Source organism: Mchenga conophoros, linkage group LG17 (genome assembly GCF_057382185.1).
Source record: "Mchenga conophoros isolate Kocher_MC1m ecotype Shallow Benthic linkage group LG17, M_conophoros_male_GT1.1, whole genome shotgun sequence".
Lineage (NCBI taxonomy): Eukaryota > Metazoa > Chordata > Actinopteri > Cichliformes > Cichlidae > Mchenga > Mchenga conophoros.
Genome location: NC_140542.1, coordinates 13020904 through 13044089, shown reverse-complemented (window position 1 = coordinate 13044089; position 23186 = coordinate 13020904). Strand labels below are relative to the sequence as shown.

Genomic DNA, 23186 nt, shown 5'->3' with positions numbered 1-23186 from the left:
AGTTGGGGCTTATAGATATATGGAGATATTTACAAAAAAATGAACGCAAATTTACATTTTATTCAGTGAGACATGATATGTACTCGAGGATTGATTATTTCTTTACTTTTAGTAAAGATCTCCCAGAGTGAAGGATTGTATAATAGGACAGAGAGATTTATCTGATCATTCAGGACTGACTATGAAGATTGGGTTTAAAGTTAGCCCCAAAAACACTTTATGGAGGCTTAACACAGGTCTGTTAAATAATGACTCGTTTAAAAGAGAAATGGGACAGGAGTTAAAAACATATTTAGAACTCAATGACAATGGAACAGTTAATCCTACAATTTTATGGGATGCGGCTAAGGCATACCTTAGGGGTAAAATTATTGTAAAAGGTGCAGTCCTAAAGAAGGTGAGAGCAAAAAAGCTGTCAGATTTGCAGGAAAATTTGGAAAAATTGGAACAACTGCACACCGTTACAAGGTGCCCCCAGGTATTGGAGCAGATGAGGCCGGTTAAACAGGAGATCCACAAAATTTTAAGTGAGGAAATTGAAAAAAAAATTAAAATATAATAGACAACGGTGGTATGAGGCAGGACCCAAAGCTGCTAGGCTATTATCATGGAGACTCAGGAGGCAACAACAGGAGAACACTATTCATAAAGTTCGAAATTTTAAAAAAAAAAAGATAACTAATAAACTCGAAGGAATTCAGAGAGCATTTGAAGAATATTACGCTGAGCTATACACACAACCAGATAAAGCAGATGAGCATAAGATTCAGAATTTCTTATCCAGCCTAGATCTACCATTTATAGGTAAGCAGCAGAATGAAAAACTCATCAGAGAAATATCAGCAGCCCTCATCTGGGACTCTCCTCAGCTCTTACTGGGACAGTGGCGCGGCTGCCCCTCTGTTGGTCTTCCTTGGTCTCTTGTGTTCTGGGGGCCTCTGGATGTCTGGAGTTTTGATCTCCTCCATACCTGCTTCATACCCTGGAGGACGGGGCTGTGGCTCCCCTCACTCCCTAGCAGATCGTTACATGGAGAAACCTTTGGAATACAAGCATGCTGATCCACACAGGTATGCACACAGGTGTACACACGGGTATTCACAGACGCGGACTACAGCTTTCTTGGCTGCTGCCTCAAAGCACATTGTGCGCTGTCTATCTTGCGTTCTGCACAATATCGTTTATTACTTAGTATCTACTGATATCTACTGCTAGCTAGTTTATTGTGATGGTGCCGTTTTTTTTATTATGTTGCTCTTTGTTGTTTGCTTTCTCTTCTGTTTTTTTCTCCATACAGGTGACCCAGGTGTTTTGTTTTTTTTGTTTGTTTGTTTTTTTTTCTCTTTCTTTCCCCCCTTCTCACCGTCTCTTCTCCCCTTTGGTTTTCTTTCTCTCCCTCTCTTTCTTTCATTCTTTCTCCCTGTCCTATCCCCCAGTCATGTCTGTCCCGTTTGTAGGAACTGAAAATAAAATAAATTCATAATTATAATAAAGGTCAATCAAATGGACCAATATGGCAAGGCCATGATGATCCACTTGGTAAAATAAATCCGCTTGGCATCTTTCTTGGCCTTAAGACAACAATTCTGATGGCTAAAGATCCAAACGGGACACAAAAAAAAAAAAAAAAAAGAGAAATATCAGCAGAAGAGATTAACATTGGGATCTCAAAACTCAAGACTTTTAAAGCCCCAGGATGTGATGGATTTCCACCAGAGTGGTATAGGCAGATGAGGGAACCCTTAATCTCGCTACTAAAGGCCTCTTTTAATTACACTCTGAGTGGGGGGGCGCTCCCACCATCGTGGCGGGAGGCGTATATCTCTGTCATACCAAAAGCAGGGATGGATAAAACTGACCCCAGAGGTTATAGACCTATTAGCGTGTTAAATATAGACTATAAACTATTTTGGCTAGGAGATTGAGTACATTGATGCCCACGCTGATAGAGGAGGATCAAACTGGCTTCATTGGTAACAGACAAACACACGATAATATCAGAAGGGCCATTCATATTATTGACCGGATACTTAAAGGGAAAACTGGAACAGTTCTCATTGGGCTTGATGCGGAAAAGGCATACGATACGGTCGGGTGGGAATTTCTGTTTCATGTGTTGAAGAGATTTGGGCTATGTGACAAGCAGAGATGGGCAGTTACTGTAATCTGATTACTTTTTTCAAGTAACGAGTAAAGTAAGGGATTACTATTGCAAAAACGGTAATTAGATTACCGTTACTTTCCCGTAGGAACGCTGCGTTACCGCGTTACTAAAACCGTGATTTTTTGCGAGAATGTCTCACGACAGTGACGTAAGCGAGTGCGCCATTAGTGACAACAGCTGTGTGCAGATCAACAATGAATCACATATCAATTGTGGGAGAGAGTATGAGCGTGCAGCGTTTAAAGCGTGGAAGTACTGACCTTACTTTAAGTTTGATTCCATAAAAAGGGACAAAAACATTAGCGTCCATCGTGCGTGGGAAGAAAACTTCTTTTTACAGCGAAAAAAACCGCTAAATTTCCAAGCAAGCACCGAGTGCGCAACGACGTAATGGGAAACTCACAGAGACACTCGCGGATTCTTCAACTGACCGCGGCACACCTGCACCAGGGTAAACCTCCACCTACCGCAGTCCTGCTTTACAGGTGAAAATAGAGCAACAGGACCGCTGAGTCTTTGACTTTATTTATTTTCTGCTGTGTTTTACTTGCATCTATTTGAAAGAGTGAGTGTAAACACAAAAAATATTTTATTTTATTTTATGTGCTGGAATGTGCAGAAAATATGTTTAAATGTTAAACTAATTTATTCAAGTCAGAGAATGTTGCATATAATTAAATTTTTGCTTGATGCATAAAGTTAAAAGATTAAAACTGATAAAACAAGTTTAAAAAAAGAGACTTTTCCATTTGATTACATTTTGTATGATGGATTAAGTAGAAAAAGTAGAATTGGGCTAAAAGATCTGTGCTTTATCACCTCTTCAGGTTGTAAATCGTGTTTTTAAAAAGTAACTAAGTAACTAAGTAATGAATTACTTTTGAAAATAAGTAATCAGTAAAGTAACAGGATTACTTTTTTGGGGAAGTAATCAGTAATTAGTTACTGATTACTTTTTTCAAGTAACTTGACCAACACTGGTGACAAGTTTATTCAATGTACAGGGAGTGCAGAATTATTAGGCAAGTTGTATTTTTGAGGAATAATTTTATTATTGAACAACAACCATGTTCTCAATGAACCCAAAAAACTCATTAATATCAAAGCTGAATGTTTTTGGAAGTAGTTTTTAGTTTGTTTTTAGTTTGAGCTATTTTAGGGGGATATCTGTGTGTGCAGGTGACTATTACTGTGCATAATTATTAGGCAACTTAACAACAAACAAATATATACCCATTTCAATCATTTATTTTTACCAGTGAAACCAATATAACATCTCCACATTCACAAATATACATTTCTGACATTCAAAAACAAAACAAAAACAAATCAGCGACCAATATAGCCACCTTTCTTTGCAAGGACACTCAAAAGCCTGCCATCCATGGATTCTGTCAGTGTTTTGATCTGTTCACCATCAACATTGCGTGCAGCAGCAACCACAGCCTCCCAGACACTGTTCAGAGAGGTGTACTGTTTTCCCTCCTTGTAAATCTCACATTTGATGATGGACCACAGGTTCTCAATGGGGTTCAGATCAGGTGAACAAGGTGGCCATGTCATTAGTTTTTCTTCTTTTATACCCTTTCTTGCCAGCCACGCTGTGGAGTACTTGGACGCGTGTGATGGAGCATTGTCCTGCATGAAAATCATGTTTTTCTTGAAGGATGCAGACTTCTTCCTGTACCACTGCTTGAAGAAGGTGTCTTCCAGAAACTGGCAGTAGGACTGGGAGTTGAGCTTGACTCCATCCTCAACCCGAAAAGGCCCCACAAGCTCATCTTTGATGATACCAGCCCAAACCAGTACTCCACCTCCACCTTGCTGGCGTCTGAGTCGGACTGGAGCTCTCTGCCCTTTACCAATCCAGCCACGGGCCCATCCATCTGGCCCATCAAGACTCACTCTCATTTCATCAGTCCATAAAACCTTAGAAAAACCAGTCTTGAGATATTTCTTGGCCCAGTCTTGACGTTTCAGCTTGTGTGTCTTGTTCAGTGGTGGTCGTCTTTCAGCCTTTCTTACCTTGGCCATGTCTCTGAGTATTGCACACCTTGTGCTTTTGGGCACTCCAGTGATGTTGCAGCTCTGAAATATGGCCAAACTGGTGGCAAGTGGCATCTTGGCAGCTGTACGCTTGACTTTTCTCAGTTCATGGGCAGTTATTTTGCGCCTTGGTTTTTCCACACGCTTCTTGTGACCCTGTTGACTATTTTGAATGAAACGCTTGATTGTTCGATGATCACGCTTCAGAAGCTTTGCAATTTTGAGACTGCTGCATCCCTCTGCAAGATATCTCACTATTTTTGACTTTTCTGAGCCTGTCAAGTCCTTCTTTTGACCCATTTTGCCAAAGGAAAGGACGTTGCCTAATAATTATGCACACCTGATATAGGGTGTTGATGTCATTAGACCACACCCCTTCTCATTACAGAGATGCACAACACCTAATATGCTTAATTGGTAGTAGGCTTTCGAGCCTATACAGCTTGGAGTAAGACAACATGCATGAAGAGGATGATGTGGACAAAATACTCATTTTCCTAATAATTCTGCACTCCCTGTATAAGAATGATTTATATGTCTCCAACAGCGAGGATCAAAGTTAATGGAAGCCTCTCAAATCGGATAACACTACAACCTGGCTGTAGGCAGGGCTGCCCGCTGAGCCCACTGCTCTTTAACCTTTTCATTGAACCGTTGGCTCAATGCATCAGGGAAGAGACTCGATTGGCGGGGGTTACAACGGGGAATGTGGAAAATAAAATTTGCTTGTATGCAGACGACGTGCTGGTAGCGCTAGGAAACCCGGAAGAGGGAATTCCTCTGCTTATGGAAATACTGGAAGAATATGGCAGACTGTCTGGTTATAGACTAAAAATTCAAAAAACTCAAATCTTGACTTTTTTTTTTTAACTCCTCAAGACAATTGGTAGCAAGATATAGATTCGGATGGCATCAATCTCAAATGGAGTATTTGGGGATCCTGCTGACAAAAGACCTTGCATTGTTCTATGAAGTTAATTATAATCGGGTGAACAAGAAGATATATGAAGATCTGGAGAGGTGGGGTCTGCTCCACCTCGATCTGGGCAGCAGAGTTAGAGCAATAAAGATAAATATCCTCCCAAAGCTGCTATATTTGTTTGCAGCGCTTCCAGTGGAGGTTCCAGCAAAACAATTTAGGGAGTGGGATATGCATTGCTCAAGATTCATATGGGGAAATAAAAGGCCAAGAGTGAAATATGCAACAATGCAGCTGCCTGGTGAGCGGTGGGGCATGGCTCTACCGTGCTTTGAGGATTACAATCTGGCAGCCCAGATCAGACCTCTAGTGTGCTGGTGTAACTCTAAGTTTGAGGCAAAATGGAAGGACATTGAGCTTTCTTTGATGGATTTCCCAATACAGTCTGTTCTGGGGTCTCTTGAGATTTTACCACAGGCATATCAGATGCAAAATTTATGTGTAAGTTTTCCCCTGAAAATATGGGCAGACGTGATTAAAATATTTGGTCTTAATAGGGAAATAGGGTTGCTGGGATGGCCAGCGTATCTCCCATGCTTCCTTCCAGCATTGTTAGACCATAAATTCAGGGAGTGGTCCAGGCATGGAATCACTGCAATCTGTAAGATAGTGAAGCATGGGGAGCTGATAAATTTTGAGGACGTGTCAGATTTACGAGATCGGCAGGGAAGATTTTTATCGTTACCTACAGGTTCGGAGCTTCTTCCAGAAGGAACAGAGGCGGTGGTTTACGACACCAACTCTCTGCCATCTATAATCCAGTTTTGAGATCCCTTCCCAGACGCCTTAACGCCCACTCACATCCTGGGCCATCTGATCTCAGGAATTTGCATGATAAGGTGGGGCCAGGTTTCACAATGAACTCACCCGAAACTCTGGCTGATTGGGACCCACACCCAGTTTCACACCTTGGCTCAGGCGATTAGAGGATCATCAGGGGGTCCTTTTGTCCCTCTGTGGGGGGTTACTCCCACTAGGTTTATATCTGGGACTCTCCACCATTTGACCTTAGAACTGAAGAAGCTTCTCGGATGAGAGGTGAAACGTCTTCAAGTAACTTAAAGAAGTCCAGACGTTTTTCTTTGCAAGCTCCTTTGCCTAGAGGCAGAAGAATACAGTTGACACCCAGTATTCATGGGGGTTATGGACCACAACCCCCCCAGGAATAGCTGAAATCTGCCAATACTTGAGACTACCTCTAAAACGCTTACGGCCTATTTGAATTTTCCCAGGAGCTTTGTGTTTGGAATTTGCACATTGTTTGGTGAACATTATTTAAGAAAAAAAAGACTTTTTATTGCAATTTTGCTGTTTTTACATTAATATTAATATTTGAAAATTAATAAAATTAGTCACAAAAGTGAAAATAATTAGCGAATATTTTGGATATGCTCTACCGAAAAAAAAAAAAATCCATGAATAAGCACATTTCCCATGAATAATTTGGAGTTCGGTTCCACAGAAAGATCCGCAAATACTGAACCGGGAATATGTAGGGGTCGACTGTATCGTCTCTGATATTCATTTATCAGTGTCAGCAAGACTACGCAGACTAAGCCAAATGTCTTGAAAGTTGTCAGTAACCCATTATATTGGTGATATTTATAACTCAAAACTCTTTTCATATGATAAAGCATCTGTACTTTGTTTAGGATTACAGACCAATGAAACCAGAATCTAACATTGTCAGATTTCACTGGAATACTTTTATTATAATGCCACAAAAGAGAAACCAAATCTACTTTGTAACTAACTTTATTCATACTTATTTTAGTATTTAGTATTTAGTTATTTATTGTCATTGTCAAGAACAATGAAATTGCGTTTGGGGCTTCCATACAACCCCAAAAAAAGAAGAAAATAATAAATACCCCTTAAAACCCAAGTGTACATATTTAACCCAGTGTGACTCCAATGCAATAAGACAATCCTTAGCAATAATGTTCGTAGAAATTCAGACAAAGACCTGAGAAACATGACAAAACATGACAAAATACTGGTCTAACGTCATGGTTTGAAGGTTCACCATCATTAGAGTGCTGCTGGAATGCAAATTCATTGTTATCAAGTCTCTTTATCAGTTTTTTTTTTTCCTATATCCTTCTTCAAAGCAAATCCATGAGCAGTGGTTCCAGGGAATGGGAAGACGATTAAGAATGTTTATAGGAAAAGCACTCTTACTCCATCCAAAATCTCACAACTGCGTACTACCTACTCACTATGGTTCCCTTTGTTCAGGATACTTTTGTGTAAATAAAAAAGAACTAGGTATCTTTGAAGACTTCCTGAGATTGTGTGTTACCAAGGAAACAATCTTGTTTGAGATGACACTACTAGAGACTAACATGTTAAAAATGACATAGTTATAAAATGAAATTATAGATTTGAATATTTCCTTTTAGTTTTTGAAGTAAGATCCAGTCCAGTAATGTCTCATTTGTGACACCACTGCATTGCACTTTGATAGAAATATGTAGCCACTGCTTACAAGATGCAGTGCTCCCTCAGACATAGTAGCGTGTTACCCAGTGGTACTAAATGTGTGCACTAACTCTTAATTATCATTTTGACGTATTAAATACAAATGATGTGGTATGCAGCATTACTGCGTGGCTCCACAGTGTCGTTTTTTTACACATTTGCTTGGTAAGCGAAAGGTTACTGATTCAATTCCAGTCCGAGTCACAAATCCTCTCTGGGGTTGTATAAGCAATTTAAAACATACAGCCATGATCCACAGTGACAAAGGAGCAGCTGAAAGTAGCTTTTCAAATACTGTAGCGTGTTAATATGGGATTTGGGATAGAGCTTTGATTTGAAAGTACACTGCACAAACTAAAGAACCACGAGTGTTGTGACTTTGGGATCACACTACCTTGACGTGACTCTGAGCACCCAGGTTGTAGATCTCTGTAGGCTTCACCTGGCTTATGATCTTCACCAGACATGTGCTGTCAGTCAGGTCACCATAATGCAACTTCAAGTCTGATAGAGAGTGGGACAGCAAAACACATTTTCTTATCTCAACACCAAAAGAAAATAAATAAATAAATAAAAATCACACTTGTTGCTCCTTCATGTATTCACTCCTGATGACCAATGGAAGTCTAAGTCCTAATATCAGGATCAAGACCAACAAAAAAATATATTATTGTGTTTCTCCTTCCCCTCATCCTCAACCGGTCACAGCAGATGGCTGTCGCTCCCTGAGCCTGGTTCTGCCAGATGTTAAAAGGGAGTTTCTCCTTCCCGCTGTCCCCACTGTCAAGCACTTGCTTAATAAAAAGCACCTTGGGGAGAGTTGTAATTTGGCGCTATATGCATAAAATTGAATTTTAAAAGTCAAAATTCCAATATATCTGCCATTATTTTTTTCTCCTTTCAGACACACAAATCATAAACAGATTTCACTGACATTTTTTATACATTTATTTACTTCTTCATGCTCTCTAGTTGTGTTTGTGGCTTTCCAAACATGTGTGTCTCCAACAGGTAAGTTGCAGATTGCCTTCCGGTGGACAAACTGTGCAACATCATCACACATAACATGAAAGGGTGTTTCTCCCCTCTCTTCTTTACCTTTTAAATGCATCAGCTACTATAAATGGCAGTAGTGACAGATTGGATAATAGGAAATATCAGCTGATATTTTAATTTGGTTACTCTTTTTTCCTCCGTAAATAAATGAGATACTTACTGCCCTCAGTATGCGTCTGTGGATTTTGGTAAAGATGCTCAATGCGACCTGTGTTGAAGGAGCTGGAACGCCGCAAAATACCATGAACCTGAGAGAAAAGGGGGAAGAAGAATTGTTAAATTTTAAAAAAAAAATCTAGTGTCTTAAAACATAACACACACAAAAAAATTAAACTACAATTTACACCATTCATGTCAGTTAATTTGTCATTGTTATTACGATTTCAACATGGGTAAATACAGACTAAACATATTCTGAGGCATGCTGCAGTTTAAAAAAAGGTTTGCTTACAACGATTACTCCATTCAAGTTTTAATTAAGGCAAACAAATCGTACTAAACTAATAACACACTAACAGAATTATTTGTATTATTATTATTTTATTTAGTTTTCAATGAGTAATTACACAGCTGATAAAAAAAGAGGCCTGCTCTTACAGTAAAACCACTGTGTGTTCAGCAGAAGTCGGCAAGAGGTGAACTCTGCCTATATAGTCAAACTACATCTTTAATTATATACACTGAGGTGTCAAAACTAGAGATGGACCGATCCGATATTACGTATCGGTATCGGTCCGATACTGACCTAAATTACTGGATCGGATATCGGAGAAAAATAAAAAATGTAATCCGATCCATTAAATATCACGAAAGCACCTCACAAAACTTGCAACTCCACGTAACTCGCCTCAGAACGTTAGCACGTCGGAGCAGTATGCATCACGTGATAGAGCGGCTGTGGCATGCGGGACCTGTGGTCTGGATAGCATTTGGAGCTTCGCTAGCAACCCGGCATTTCATCTCCGACAAAGTTATCCCCGAGAGAAGTAAAGCAAGTGTGTAAGTCCATCTCTGAATGTTTGTAAAGCATTCCTGCGTTAAGCTTAACAAACGATATATGGAGCGACTGCCTCTTCTTGCTGCTACTTCAATCATGAAACTGCTTAATGATCAGCTGATCGGCTTTTCTGTCGCGAGTCCATCTCTCTGGTTTGTTTTTGGCCCACTTTGCACCAGAAAGAGGAAACCAGTGGATAAACAACAGCAGCAAGTTTAAGCTTGATCAGCTGTTGTTAGAATGTATTTAATATTACTTTCTACACCAGGATCTTTTTTTTTCGTAGCTGACGCTGGTAACTGTGCAGGGGCGGATCTAGCAAAGTTTAGCCAGGGGGGCCGATAGGGCATTAACAGGGAAAAGGGGGCACAAAGACATACTTTTCTTTCTTATTCTCATTTAAAATGTCTAGCTTTTAATAAATAATTATCTGACACCCAAAGTTTTAATTTGATGTAAAATGAATAGAAGTCCATTACTGTATATAGTAACTATTAAGTCTAATATATATACCCTAGTAAGCTATAGTACATTTTCCTTTGGGAAGGTACCATCTGTGCAGTCTGCAATTTTGTTGAAGAAAGATGTTGAATCTATTTAATATTTTAATATATTGAAAAATAATTTATTTCTGTGCATTTTTTCCCCACACTGCATCAAATTAAGGTTGATTACGTCAATTAAGCATCATGAGGTGGAGCATGAGGGGTGGTTCCCTATTTTTTATTTATTTATTTTTGTTGTTGCTGGGAGTTGGAACCCTATTAGTTAGGTAGCTTAATATTTACGCTAAGTACTCTTTAAAATACCAGAATAGGGAGGATGGTGTAGGTTTAAGTTTATTAGATTGATCAGTATTGCTGAACTATGAAAAAAAAAAAATATATATATATATATATATATATATATATATATATATATATATATATATATATATATATATATATATATATATATATATATATTTATTTATTTATTTATTTATTTTTTTTTTTTTTTATTTTTTTTTTTTTTACATACAGGTATAACAGAATAGCTTTAGTGTAGTTGTTGTTTTAAACTTGAGTATGAACTTATACAAAATGCAGCAAGATATTTTAAAAAAAACAGTTTTGTTGATTAAAAAACACTATATCGGATTCATATCGGTATCGGCAGATATCCAAATTTATGGTATCGGTATCGGACATAAAAAAAGTGGTATCGTGCCATCTCTAGTCAAAACTCATTAAGGGTACTGGGGAGGTCATCAAATATCGTCTCTATTCGGGAAAGAGTTAAATTTAGGAGTTCTTAGAACTTCCTTTAGCTGCAGCGACCTCCATCAGACACTTCCTCTAGCTGCTTGTGAGACTTCCAAAACAATGAGGAGGAATTTTGGTACATTCCTTTTACAAACAAAAGAGATTCAATTCATTTGTATTTCTGGGATTTTCATTTTCAGTTATTCTGTCCGTGTGTGCGCTGAGTCATTGTCTTCCTGCATCAGTCCTAAATTTCACCTGACTCACTGAAGTTCTTCAGTAAAAATGCCTGGATATCATTTTCATGTCTTTAATCTCTCAGTGACCCAAAGGCATCCACACCCTTACAAATTGCGATGGCCCCTCCACTAAGCATCACAGATTTTTGCAGATTTCTGTGTGACTTGCTGTTGCCTTTGGTTTCTTTTTACATTTGTTAGAACTAAACACTGACCTGTCGGTGGAATCTTTGCTGGATGCCCGCTGGTACAAAGAGTCAAAACAGATTGGATTTGCCTGTAATTTACAATTTGCCGTAAAAGTTTTTTAACGTTTCCCAGCTATTTCTCTAGTTCCAGTAGTCAAAGCCTAATAATAAGGAAACTGGCTCTTATCTTTGACAGATCACTGGAACTGCCACAATCTGTTTCACTGCATACATTGATATAATAGCATTATGTTTAATGGCTCCACCTCAACATTTTGTTTTGTTTTTTCGCTGCCTGTGATCTGTGATCTGTACTCCACATTCTTAGAGGAAGGTCTGCTCAGGGAAGATAACAGGACCTGATCCAAGGGGAGTCCATTAGTGGGACGCTGTTCCCTGACCTCACTTCCTTTATTCACTGTGCACTTCCTGCCTGCCTGTGCACTCCTCTTTAATGCCACTCCTCACAGCACCTCCAACCCTTCCACATCAGCATCCCAAACCTGGAGCTTTTGTTTTTTTCAATAGGATGAGGGCCATGTGACACATCAAACTTATTGGTAATGTCACAAGAAAAACAATGGTGTGCTTGGTTTCAACGTAACTTTATCCTTTCATGAGTTATTTACAAGTTTCTCTTTGTTCACAACCATTGACATGTCGAAGAGGTTAACACGTGAGGAGCGGATCGAAATTGTGTTGATATCTGGTGAACACAGTAACCGGGTCATTGCAGCAGATTTCAATGCAAGACACCCTACGAGACCACCCATCTCTCGTGCTACAGTTAGCAAACTGCTTGCTAAGTTTCGTGAAACTGGTTCAGTGTTGGATTTGCCAAAATGTGGACGCAAAAAAAACTGTCACTAATGAAGAAACATCAGTGGCTGTCCTAGCTTCAGTCATCAAGAGCCCACAGCGTAGCACTCGCTGCATGTCACTGGAGAGTGGCATTAGTTGAACATCCCTTCGGCGGATATTAGCTACTCACAAATGGCACCATTACAAACTCCAGCTACTGCAGCATCTCAACGAGGATGACCCAGATGAATTTGCAGAATGGGCAAAACAAAAATTGGAACAGGACCCTCAGTTCACGCAGAAGATTTTGTTCAGTGATGAGGCAAACTTTTATGTAAATGGTGAAGTTAACAAACAAAACCACCGTTATTGGTCTGAGACTAACCCACATTGGATGGATCCCTCCAAGACTGTTGGAACAACAAAAGTGATGGTTTGGTGTGGTATATGGGGTACAACGGTAGTGGGTCCATTCTTTATCAATGGAAACCTCAAGGCCACTGGATATTTGAAATTGCTACATGATGATGTGTTTCCCTCTTTGTGCACTGAAGCTGGCACGTTCCCTGAGTTTTTCCAGCAAGATGGTGCACCACCACATTATGGGTGCCAGGTCCGAGCATTCCTAGATGAGCAGTTTCCTGGAAAGTGGATTGGTCGTCGTGGGCCAGCTGAATGGCCCCCAAGGTCTCCCGATCTGACCCCCTTAGACTTTTATCTTTGGGGTCATCTGAAAGCAATGGTCTATGGTGTGAAGATACGAGATGTGCAGCACCTGAAACTACGGATACTGGATGCCTGTGCTGGCATTTCTCCTGCGGTGTTGCTATCAGTGTGTGAAGAGTGGGAGAAGAGGGTTGCATTGACAATCCAACACAATGGGCAGCACATTGAACACATTTTATAAGTGGTCAGAAACTTGTAAATAACTCATGAAAGAATAAAGTTACGTTGAAACCAAGCACACCATTGTTTTTCTTGTGACATAAGTTTGATGTGTCACATGGCCCTCTTCCTATTGAAAAAACAAAAGTTGTATCCAAGATGGCCGACTTCTAAATGGCCACCATGGTCACCACCCATCTGGAGGAGTTTGCCCCCTCACATATACTAATGTGCCACAAACAGGACTTTAATATCACCAACCATTCCCATTTTATTACAGTGTATCCATATAAATGGCCCACCCTGTAGTTTCACGCATCAGTTAAAACACTCGACTCCAAGTACACAACGCCCAGCTGGAAACACTCCACGCAAGTCGAGCTGCCCGAGATTCACAGAATTTACAGAAAATGTTAATTTTTTGTGATTTATATTGTTATCGGACGATATATGTCTTATATCGGGATATGAGATTTTGGTCATATCGCACAGCCCTAAAGCTAGGTGTTTCTCCTGCACATCAGAGGGGAAGTGAAGTCATGCTGCGACTGTCAGGAGATGTAATGAAAACTCCTGAAACATGTATGTTAACGTACGTGTGACCTTCTGTAGCCACGACTACACTACAAATGCAGCATACGGCTTCACTCTTTGCCCTCCACATAAACTCTTTACCTGAATACAGTTCACATATACTTCAAGGTCTCTGGGCAATGGACGGGATAGAGAAACCAAAAACTTCTGATTACATAAGACTCAAAGATTTTGTTCTGATTACACCAGTATTAGTTTGGCCACTATGGAAAAGTCTCAGCATAAGCCAGCTCCTTTTCTAGATCTGCAATAAGCCAGCGTCCTCTTCCCACTTTGGGCACAGCTCAAAACACTGCCAGTGGAAAACTGAAGTTTAGTAAGAGACCAGGGTGCAATACAACCGGTTTCTTAACTTCCAGTGCTTCTTCTTGTCTTGTTGGGTCACAAAAGTAATATTACTCTAGTTTTTGATACTTTTTCTCTATGAGAAGAACATTATTTCTCTATCCTGTCCATTCCATTTTTAGAATTCACCCATCCAATCTCACCCTGCAGCACAGACACATATTAATGCCTCCCACACACACAACTTTAAACAACTTAAAAAGAAAGAAAGAAAAAGAAACCATTGTTAGCCTCTGAGTTCACTGACAGACTGTTGACTTTGCGTGTTCCTGAGCACACTGAACAGCAGGTGAAAGCTAGTGACCTCACTCGTATGGCTGTCTAATAACAACCATTTCCCTGTTAATGGTTTGACCTGGGGTAAAAGGACAGGGGTTAAAAAGCTCATGCTGCACCAGGGGCCTTATCAGGGTGAGGTGTGAGTCAGCCAGTGTAAGTAGCTGACTGTCAAGATACGTCACACTCCCTCGGGAATACCCACAAACTGCGGCAACATACACACAGAATGTCGTTCTGTGTGTATGTTGGCATTCACGAGTATCTGCGCACATATGTGCATCTGTGCATGTGTGCGTGCGTGTATATGTGTACAGAGGGGATTTTTATTTTACCTCATAGCCTTTAGCGAGCAGGAACTCCGCCAGGTAGGAACCATCCTGAAAAAGCACAAGACAACACCAGTTAAGACCTGTCAAATAACACTGCAAAGACAAAGAGTGTGATTCACACATACACACCAAATCACAGCAACACAACCAAAACACGATAAAACATTCACCGCCCATTTCGGCTGAATTAATTTTATCACAACGTTTAAATGATTACAGGATGAGAAAATGCTTGACGTGTTAGAGCACCTTTTATTTCCTCTACGGACTCCAGAGATTCAAATTCAATGCTCCTACTAAAACTGAGGATTTAGGAATATAATTAAAGGACACAAGTGATTTATCAGAGAAAAAAGAAATAGATTCTTGTGGCATGATAAATAAAATAGTATTTTCTCTTGTTCAGTCCAATAAGAGTTACATTTCTGGCGATGTGTCTATGACCTAAGCTAACACATTAAGTCACAATTAAGCTTGAGGTCAACTTTGGATTTAAATTTGTGGTATGTTGTTGAGGGAAGAAAAATAAAATTAGCAGTCAAATAATAAATAAATAAGTAAAATAAAAATTCCAGAGTCTCTACTACGGTGTTGAAATTAAATACTTCAGTACTGGCTAATACTGGATCCTGGGATCGTCAGGCATGACGTCCACATGGATCAGGATCGCTGGGCACACACTGGACCTACTTTGAAACGTGTGTGTGTTTGTGTACGTGTGCTGGTGATGTGAGAGCACGATCACTGTCAATAAGGTCTTGTTCCCCTCACCCATGTTACTCCATGTCTTTTTACTTGCTCAGATTTTCCGACCACACGTTCTGGAACACTGTGGAACATTCCAACCCAGTCATGGCATCCATCCCTCAATCCCCCTCACACACACACACACATACACACGCACACACACGTATGGCCACACTGCCAAGATGCCAGCCTGAGGCTTCCTCCTCATGTCTGGGGGAAACGGTGAAGGTGGGGGGAAAGGACCGCAGAAGGAAAGGCTACTAGAGGTTGGGGAGCATGCAGGAACCTGCACTCAGCACCAGGATGGTGGTGTCTTGGGCTACACGCACTTTTAAGTGACAGTAATAGTAATAATAATTATAACAACAACAGTGTAAAGGCATAAAATCTGTTCCTTTTTCTTGGGTATTGTAATCAGAATTGCTGTAGCATTTTGTACAATCTGAAGCCGTTTTAATGCTTTCTGATTGACGCCCATAGGAAGACCATTTCAATAATTTAAACGTGAGGAAACAAAAACATAAATGACAGTACGAGTGTCACAGAATTGATCAGATTCTTGCAAAATATCCAAGGTAGTCGTAGTAAGGCCTGGGTGACCTTGTTTATGTACTTCTCAAAGCACATTTCTGACGGCTGATTTTACATAGTAAAACCTGATGAAGGCGTCGTCTCATATCAAACCAGTTTGTGAAACAACGCCATTTGACCACAGCTCAAGGCAAACGTGGCGAACGGTAAAAGACGGCGTGAAAAGCAAACACACAAAGGCCTGAGAGATGACGGATCACTGAAGAGACAATAACGGCACAAATACTGGATGTGACCGGAAAAAAAGGTGAATTTAAGTTCAAAGTGTGCTTGTTTTCTCACTTACATACTCGTGCCTCATTTCTGGATGTCAGCAATAGCAACTGCCCCAACCAGATAAATAATCCAAAACATTACTTTACAAATAACAATTATAACGATATTTTCCCCCCCTTTGACAAACCCCAATGTTAAGCTTAATCTGTAGTATCGTCTTACTGAATACAACCCTTTGTTGATTTTTGGTCCCCATTGCGGTCAAAAAGGCGGATGAAGCAGTGTATGCTCTAGGGTGGAGTTACCCTGAAAAGTTGCTCTCTGTCTCTTTTTGCAGTCAGGTCCAAATCACTAGTTCCTTTTGGTTTTTAAAACACAATTATGTAATGGCCATTCTGGTGCAGGATGACATACAATAACTGCACCAATAACTGGTGTAGGTTAATTAAAACCAACAGCTATTTCATTTGTATTAATAATTGTATAATATTTCTTCGCCTTATTAGTAAAAACTGGCGTTTCAAACACAGTGAGATAAATACATTGTGGCTCTTTGCAAAGGTTTGCTCGACATATAGACCAGATGATTAATTAACAGATTATAGCTGCAGCCCTCTGTACTACACTACATGCCTACTTAAAGATCCTGTATCTGCAGGTTGAGCAACCTGGCAGTAAGTTGGCACTGATGCCCAACCTGTTTCTGGCTAAATCCACGTGGGAGATGGGCATGGACGCTGGCAGCCCCTCACCCGTCCCCACGGCGTTCAAAGCTCCGGCCGGTGTCATGTTTTCCTGCCCGTGTGCCAGGGTCAATGCGTTCCATGCCAGACCAATATGGAAAACAAGTCTGAAGAGCTACAGCTCTGTTTCAAAACAAGAGGCTCCTTTGAGGCCATATTAGCCCATAAACCCTGGCCTCACCTCGCCGTTTCCTGTTATGGGGAGCCTGGCGCTTGCTGCGAGTGAGGGGGGCAAGTACATGCACGTTCACCTGCCAGGTCAATGCCACACCACAAAGATTCATTTACACCTATGACACAATATGATCACTCTTCTCCAAAGCTATAGTGCTTGTATTGTATTAAAAAGAGGCTGCTCGGTGACAGGCGTATGAAGGGTAAGCCAAGCAGTGACTGTCTCACATCTGAAAGCTAATTCTGAGTCTGACCTCAGAATCTCAATGAGTATCTGCAGTAAGTAATTCTGCAGGAGGAGCACAAATGTCAACACACGTACAGGTGTGACCACCATATTTATCACCTGACAGGGTGGTGTTACACTTGCAGTAATCTAATGCCAAACAGACTTTGAAGTTTAAATCTCCACCCGATTAAACCTTCGAAGTACAGTTTAGTCCAACAATGTGACAAATGTTTATTTATGTGTAAATGCATATTGTATATATGCATACCTGTGGAGATATTTGTTGTAAGCAAAGGTGCTGCAAGTAGTAAATCAAATAACATAAGGGCATGTTCAGCATTTAAGTGTTACACAAATACTGTGCATAATTACGTGATATAATAATAATAGTAACTAGATTTATCTAGATTTACTGGAAATCCATACACTTAAAATTCTATCCTAATGAAATGTCAGTGAACGTAACGCTAAAGAACGCAAAACAAAGATTAAGGCCAAATACATTCAGTGATAAAAAGATCAGGAGAAAGGCAGAAAAAAAGCAAATGTCAATGCTGAACAGTTAAATCCATCCTTGTGTTTAAAATGTGGCACGAGTGCTATCATTATCCCCAATCAGCATCAATATTACAATTGTTAACGGATCATCATCGTGTGGTTTCATTAAGAGGCCTCTGTATCAGAACCATGAGTCCGGGGTTAGAGGAAAGTAATTCAGTTTTTGCTTTTTCACTTTAAATACACTTAAAAACATGATGTGCTCCTGCTGTAGTGCACAGACGTACGGCACTGTATTTCCCTCAGACCCTAAAGTAAAGTAGCAACATAAATTTGAATAAATAAGTAAATCAGATTAGACTTTAGATCGCTTTGCTACTTAAGCATTAAAGAATACAACATTAACTTGCACACACAAATATTAAAACCCAAATTTTTAGGGTTAAACTTCTGATTTGAGTCACAATATACAGTTCAAAATGAAGAATGAGGTGAAATGAAGTGAAGTATTAAAAAATAAAATGTATTTATTTTGATAATCTGAACTGTTTTACTTATAAACAGCCTGAAAGTGTTATTTACACTGTAATACACATTAAAAATACATTATGAACTAATTGTGTATGCTAGACGCCAAACTGTTTAGAACAGGTTTAAGACATCCAATAAAAAAATACAAGTCAAAAATTAAAACACAACAACAACAAACAAACAAACAAAAACACACCATCCAGTGATTTTAACCCAGTTAATAAATCCAAGGTTTTTTTAACCTGGTTTTGACCAAACAGTTCTTCTTCTGATGTCTTCAAGCATTACTTAGAACAACACAGCCATGCTCATGGCTTTAACCAAAGAGCCTGATGTTTTTGGACAAACATGAACACTGTGAGTTTGGTACCCCCTGCTGGTGAAGTGAGATTTTGTATCCAGTTCTTTCCCTGGGTCAGCTTTGTGACCTAAAATACCAAAGTAAGTTGATATCACCTGTCCAACATTAAGCAGAAAAAGCCCAAATGGAAAACGTTTTTATTCCCAGTCTGAAATTTTAAGGGCTTAGCCTGTGTGCTTACCAACATGATTTATGTAAACACAGGGGCCATACATGGATTTATTTGTCATTGTGCATAAGCTACAAATGCATCACTCTAATGGGTTTTCTTTAGACCACAGGCAGAAGCTGCCAAGCACGCCACTAGTCTGCAATTAGGCCTGATATGGTATAATGAAGCTGTAATCACAGACCACGATACACAAAACCCTGTGCACACGCAGACTCACACACTGCATTAAGTAGGAACATTTGGTGTGCTACATGAAGAGCAGCCTGAATCTCTTTCCTCTACTTTAGGACCATTCAGGCATGTCCCTGAAATAATGAGTGAACAGCACTCGCAGAAGCAATTAAGAAGCTGCGCAAGGACCCACAGCCTTAAGATCTACGGACACTATTTTTAATTTAGAGCAGTAAAAGATCAAAGACTAAAGTCAAAAAGTCTTTTTTTGTGTGTGACTTAAATCTAAGGAAAAAAAAAATCTTATGCAAACCTTATGTTTAAGTGAGTTTAAGATTTTCAGTTAACTGTCAAAACTGTCCCTTTTAATTTTCTGTCACTCAGTTTGTTTCCCTGCTCTTGCACATATTTAGGACACCCTCGCAGCCACTTTTCTATTTTTGAAAAAGAAAACCACAGCAGGCCGTGTTTGACCACCTGACCTGACAAGTCATTTCAGACTGATTTATTTTACCAGTGTGTGTTAAGTACTAACATACCACATACAGGAGTGTGTTTGTGTGCACTTACATGCAGTTTCACATTTCTTGCACACTAATTAGTGGTTGGACTTTCAGCTGGAAGCATGTGGTATGTGTATACAGTTACATTAGAAACAAGGACTTTCCATGGCCATACTATAACTGAGGTCACTTAACTCTTCTAGCCCTCAGGACACAAACCGTATCAAAAAACTAAAGTATGTGCTGTGCAGTCCTTCTAACATGCCAATGAAACATGAAATGAAAATAGTGGCATGACGGTTAATATATCACAAGGCTCATCTAAAATGTCCTTGTGTTCAAAGGGATAACGATGCAGAGCTGGAAAATATACAATATACCTGCCTTCTACTAAAGTAAGAATCACTGAATAACTTGACAGACGTAGATACCTGTGGTATCAATGTGAACATCCTAGTAATTAAAAAAAAAATAAACTGATCTTGTCTGACCTTTGATCTTCAAACTCATCCGAGAATTTTAGTAAAGCATTTTTCTTCAACTCGACTTTTAGGGTTTTCCATTAAGGAGTAGTACTTGGTACTGGGGTTCCAAGTACAGCTGAGTCAATCAGAAAATGTGATGTCACGCTGCATGCCGCTCAATGTTGTCACTCAACGAGTAATGAGAGGAACTCCTTCACAAAGCTACAATTTTTGAAACCCAGCAATCAGGGAAACCGTGACACAAAAACCAACGCTGAGGACCCCGAGTTGAGCTGTAGACCAAGCAGCGGACATCCTCCATTGTTGAGCTGCGTTTATGTCGCATACAAATGACATCATCTTAGGACTTTCAGACGCATTGCTATAACAACCCCACGCACATTAGGCGCTAATCTATTGTAAGGGGAAAAGACCAAAAATGAGTAGTCGAGCTGAGCTGAGCCGGTGCTAGTGGAAAAGAGGCTGTAGCTACACCTGTGGTATCAATTTCAAAAGCCTACGTCGCCTCATTCTCTGGTTATCGCATTCGCAGGATTTTCAGAAAACTTGACCTCTGACGTCGAGAACTCATGAGAATTTGTAGTAGATGCGCCTATGTTTTTTACCATTTACAACTAACTGCAGCTGGACTTGGCTTACATCTCTTTTCCTGAATAAATAGAAGCTGACAGACTTCATTCAGAGGAGGACTCGGCCTTTAAGGAGCCATCAGCAGCCGTTATGAGCAACAGCGGAGATGTGTGCACGGATTCTTAGCTTTATGATTATTATTACTGGCACAGGCAAACACTCTATCCAGTGTTGCTAACAGTGGAGTCTAGGGAAGGAGGCAAGGAAGGAATGAGAGTGTATAAAACACCAACAAAGGATGAAGGAAAGAGGCCTGTAGGTTGAACATCAAAAAGCTTGCGGGGTCATACTGCAATCTAGTGCTGTTTTCCCAACCAGAGGGGTTGAAGAAAGAAGTGCTGGTCTCAAAGCCAAAGTAAAGTTTTACTGTGGAACAGAGAAGGTGAACCTGTCCTCTTTGTAACCCCAGCTAATAAAAAAACCACACTATCAACCAGAACCCCTGCCCAGCTCCACAGCTTTGCCTTGGCACTCAGGTGGTCTCCCATACCTCACACTCTCTCAACCCAATACTTCACACCAAGACAGCAGTCAAAAGTATTCAGGCCGAGCAGCGTGTTGCCCTGAAATTTATGAACAGTAGTTAGCCAACTGATTTACAGCATCGCAGTGACCCCGGTGGCCTGACAAGTGACTTCTGAGATGTTGTATCCAGATGCCTGCCTGCTTGCCTCCTGCATAGGCTCTCAGTAGTCAGTAATAGTAAAGCCATGACTGGTGAAATAAAAATGAATTAACACTGTTATTCTTTTTTCCTGTTAAAGAGGGTGAGGGGAGATGGACCTTTGCTTGTTAAAGGAATGTGAGATGTTGAAAATGACTTTCCAAGACCGCTGAAAGTTGTCTCTCCAGGGCCGGATTCTGGTAAAGGTCAACGGACTACTTTTATTCCCTACCATGAAATATTTCTCAGGTTTCTGCTTAAGTTTGCTTCAGTGCAAATCATCACATGGCAACAGAAATTCCTCTTATATCTGTACGCTACATATGACATACACACACACCACTGATATCTAGGTCATGGACAGGTTATATTATTTCTACTTCTTTAGATAAAGCAGAACAAATACATGGAAGAGTGAGACGTAAAAAGACTATGAGTAAAGGAACAGGTAACGAGAGCAGAATCTTCTCGTGTCATATCGATATAACATTTATAATACATTGAAAATGTTGAAAGTTTGACACAAATTATGTTTCCTTTAATATTAAATTGACTAGATTAGAATATCTTGGAAATAGTAGTTAAAATCCCAGATTATATCTTTATTCCTTTTATCTGTAGGCAATAACTTTACAGTCTATGAGCTTTATAACAGAGTACTAACAAATTCCATCTGTATGATCTTCAGTACAGTCAGAAAACAGGAGCTGTTCTTTATACTAAACTAATCCAGTGATGCTGTATGTTAGACACTCTTTGCATCTAGAATGATGGTTGGCTAAAGAGGCTAACACTTGAAACTGCTAGTGTGACATCGCCATCAGCATCTCATCACACATCTCAGAACAGATCTGACCAATTCCAGCCACTCCATTTGGAAACAAGCACGCTGGAACACAAAACACGCACTGGTACTGAATACACAAATAGTATAATAACACTATAACATCAGGACCAGCTCGCTGTCGCTTGATGTTGACCTGTGCTCACAATGTGCTCGCACTAATCAACTAGCGGAAAAGTGAGAAAACGCTAGAGTCCAATGGTGTGCACCATCTTTATTTCGTTATCCCTGTAAGAAACACCTAACGATAAATGTGAAGTACTGTGCAACCATCTGGAGCCACCCCCCATTCCTTAACATTTTTCTAAGAAAATGGAAAACAAATGCAGTGATTTATTAAAAGTGTGCAAATGATGCAAATACTTAAGTTGTTACTTTCTAATCATTTTACAAATAATTATAGCTCTAGGTGGCAAGTTATTTTTCTGAACCTACTAATAAACTGACAAAATTGATTACAGCAAACAACACAATACTTAACATCTAAATACATTCATGTAAAAAAAAAAGAGAGAGAGAATCATTGAAACATTAAAAATGAACTTTGGTTAAACTGTGGTATTAGTTATGCTAAAATAAGGGGCATACAAAATAAATGGCCCACTGTGTAAGTTGGGCTACAGCGTAATTTTGCCACTGGTAGGATAAATCAGGTGTAAGACTGCAGCTCTTTACGTTTTCAGACTTAAGAACACAAATCCAAACAAATATGTTAATACACTATATAATAAACAAACAGCCCTAAAACGGCGTTTGCACAATTCTAATAAGCCTGAAAGTCGTGACTTGGTAAGATCTCTCTTAGGCAAGCTTCTTGTAATTAGTATTCATGAATAACAGTCAACAAAACATTTTAAAAGTGGACACAATTGCCAGAATTTGTCAGTTTGTCCCGGGAGCTATTCATTTGAAAAATCCCATTAGGGTTGTGTCTTGCACAGGGCGCTTCAACGTACAGACACAGGAGCTGGGGATCAAACTACCAACCTTCTGAATAGTT

At 39.8% G+C, this 23186-nt stretch overlaps 1 protein-coding gene across 1 annotated transcript in view; it reads right to left on the bottom strand.

Moving 5' to 3' along the window:
- gmds (GDP-mannose 4,6-dehydratase) overlaps positions 1 to 23186 on the bottom strand; it is a 198178-nt gene that overhangs the window by 169059 nt on the left and 5933 nt on the right. The window contains exons 2-4 of the mRNA XM_085252085.1: positions 14631 to 14675; positions 8887 to 8974; positions 8065 to 8174 (exon numbers count right to left, since the gene is read on the bottom strand). Of these exons, the coding sequence (XP_085108211.1) occupies positions 8065 to 8174; positions 8887 to 8974; positions 14631 to 14675 (243 nt within the window). The remainder of the gene's footprint in view (positions 1 to 8064; positions 8175 to 8886; positions 8975 to 14630; positions 14676 to 23186) is intronic.